We start from the raw sequence: 2,884 nt of genomic DNA, 5'->3' as shown, positions 1-2,884 counted from the left end.
TAGTAGTTAGTTCAGGTGTATATTAAAGTGTTTTCCTTTTTAAATTAAAAGCACTAACTGAACATAATATATTGAGTGTTGTGTAGCAGCGAGCTAAGCTTATTAGCCCACACCACTTCCCCTAAGTCTGCTCTGCTTTGCTACCCTGGGAAAGTCAAGTGCTACAATGAAGCAGTTAGTTCCCAGTAAAACGAAATTTGATGATGTCTTACTTCTGAAGGACTAGCGTCTTGCCTAAGTATTATCCCAATTGTTACACCTTTCTTACTAAGGCAATGTTGCAGTATGGCTTGTTTTTATATCATCACACATTCTAGTTTCAACAGAAGCTAGCATCTTCACTTTAAACTGATCTAATTCATTTTGGCTCTGGTGCTCTGTATTCATTGGTAACATTTCTAACATGATGGTGTTGTCCTTATGATAAAGGATGTAAATAAATCGAGAGGACCTCAAATCACTCACAAGCCACAATAAACGAACAGCCATTTTCCAAGATGAACAAAAAACTAAAACAAATAATGTAATCCCAGTTGTTAATACTAGTGCAAAAATCAATTAAACTAATGTAATAAAGAAGTCAACTGTGTCTCAACAAGGAGTCTGTTGTTTGTTCCCAAATGCATTTTCTATGCATTCAGCATTCATGTATGCCTTTCCCCTACATTCAACATTTATCCTTGATAATTAAGTGTGCATTCACCTTCTGTGTGCAGAATTTGGGCTATATTTAGAGTTTGGTGGACAGGGCACAAACTTGATGGAGTACCCTGTCCGCAAAAGTGTCAAGCCTATAGGAGTCCCAGCCTATAGCCTGTGTGATGAGGTGACATAGGAGGAAGGGCATTACAATGCTGCATTATATATAGCGGATAGTGTAATGTCCTTTTTTTCGGTCTATCACTACCAGGTATGACCTGATGGTAGGGGACAGGAACAAATAACTAATTCCCTCACACACCCAGGGGAAAAAACCCTTGGAGGGGAAGACAATAATTATTAGTTTTTCAATAGCAACATCCCACTTTGGGACTTTGTTTTGAAAAATCAAAACGTTTTAGTTTGGTTGATGGCTATAACAACCAATGGTTGCCATCCACTAAAGTACTTGTACCATGATAGAAACTACCGTGACAGCTGTTCCTAGAAAGGTACATGGATTTTTGCTGAGTTGATTGTAAACCCTAAATATGGGTGACAGTAGTCCATGTGCAGATGTAATATCTTACACCACCCTGACAGACTGTATCCTGTCCATCAAACGCTAAATCAGGCCCTTGCTATTTGTATCTATATTCTTGTAAAAATTATGCAGTTTTCATGCTGTTTCACTGCACATACCTGGGCAAAGTGGTGCAAAACTAACAAAAAGATACCACCTGGGATAATGGGCATGGTTCAAAGTCCCGCAACCATAACATGCTTTGCTTACAATCTTACAATATGTATATCAATAAATACAATAACTATTGGTGCTCATCAGTGTTTCTAGAATTTCACATCTCTATATACCTTCTTCTTTCCTTGTAGGCTCTATTGTTGGCAACCATGCCAACAGTCAACAACACCCGTGTGATGGAGTTCCATCTTTTAGGACTCACAGAAGACCCAACACTACAAGTTCCTCTGTTCTGTTTTTTCCTACTGGTCTATAGCATTACCCTTCTTTGCAATATTGGGATCATGGTATTGATCACAATGAACCATAACCTTCACAGCCCCATGTACTTCTTGCTCTGCAGTTTGGCCTTTGTAGACATCTCTTTGTCCTCTGTAACTGTCCCCAACATGTTGGTCAACTTCTTATGGTTGGGGAAGACAATTTCTTTTTTAGAGTGTGCAATACAAATGTTTTTATCAATTGAGGTTGGAACTGCAGATGTTTTTATGATGGCATTGATGGCCTATGATCGGTACACGGCTATCTGTAACCCCTTGCTCTATTCTGTCATAATGAACAATAGAACATGCCTCTATCTTCTTGTTGGCATAGGTGTAATTGCTCTCATCAATTCACTAACACATTCTATTTTCACCTTTACGCTGCCCTTTTGCAAGGACAATAAGATCAGTCATTTCTTCTGTGATGTCCCTGCACTCTTGAAGCTCGCCTGCTCCGATACCACCATCAATGAAGTGGTGCTGATTTCCATGGCAGGTGGACTCATAGTGATATCGCTAATTATCATCCTTGTATCATATGTCTATATAGTATTTGCCATTTTAGGGATCAGTTCCTCAGAGGGGAGGAAGAAGACCGTCTCCACTTGTTCCTCTCATTTTGTCTGTGTCACGTTATTTTTTGGCACACTTGTTTATATGTACGCCAAGCCTACCGCAAGCCACTCAATGGCCAATGACAATGTGGCATCAGTCTTCTATATGATAATAATTCCTATGCTTAACCCAATAATTTACAGCTTTCGAAACCAGGAGATAAAGCAAGCCCTGTGGAAAGGGTTAGGGAAGACCAGTGCCTTGAAATAGAGAAAACCAACAACATGTTCTTGTGTTATTTTACATCCGATTTCAACAACAACTTTACTCCGGTACCTCCATTCTGAGACTTTCATTTGGGCCTCTCACTTATTTTTAGTGAGTTTCAGTTGTATGTGGCTCCACATATTGGCAACATTATTGAGCACAAATATGTTCTCACTGTAAAAATAAGTAGACCTGTCAGTCCCTTGTGACTTCAAGACGTTTGCTTCAAAATGTAAAACAGGAATAAAAAGCAGTGTTCTGCTCTTTTACTGGAACCTAGCATATTCACAAGCCTATTAAAATGTACAACATATTTGGATGGTTGCCTACGTGTCTATCCCTCTGTATTTGATCAGACAAGCTATAAAAGAGTGTCCACATGTTATTGTGCCCTTTACAT

The 2,884-nt window shown here is 39.1% G+C and overlaps 1 protein-coding gene across 1 annotated transcript; it reads left to right on the top strand.

Moving 5' to 3' along the window:
* The first annotated feature begins 1,548 nt into the window (after positions 1–1,548).
* Positions 1,549–2,566, top strand: LOC144768811 (olfactory receptor 5AR1-like). Its single transcript, XM_078652773.1, has one exon. The coding sequence runs from the start codon at positions 1,549–1,551 to the stop codon at positions 2,485–2,487; it is 939 nt and encodes a 312-aa protein (XP_078508899.1). The 3' UTR covers positions 2,488–2,566.
* Positions 2,567–2,884: the final 318 nt, after the last annotated feature.

This window comes from Lissotriton helveticus, chromosome 1_1 (assembly GCF_964261635.1).
Source record: "Lissotriton helveticus chromosome 1_1, aLisHel1.1, whole genome shotgun sequence".
Taxonomy (NCBI): Eukaryota; Metazoa; Chordata; class Amphibia; order Caudata; family Salamandridae; genus Lissotriton; species Lissotriton helveticus.
This window is presented reverse-complemented; position numbering and strand designations above follow the sequence as displayed.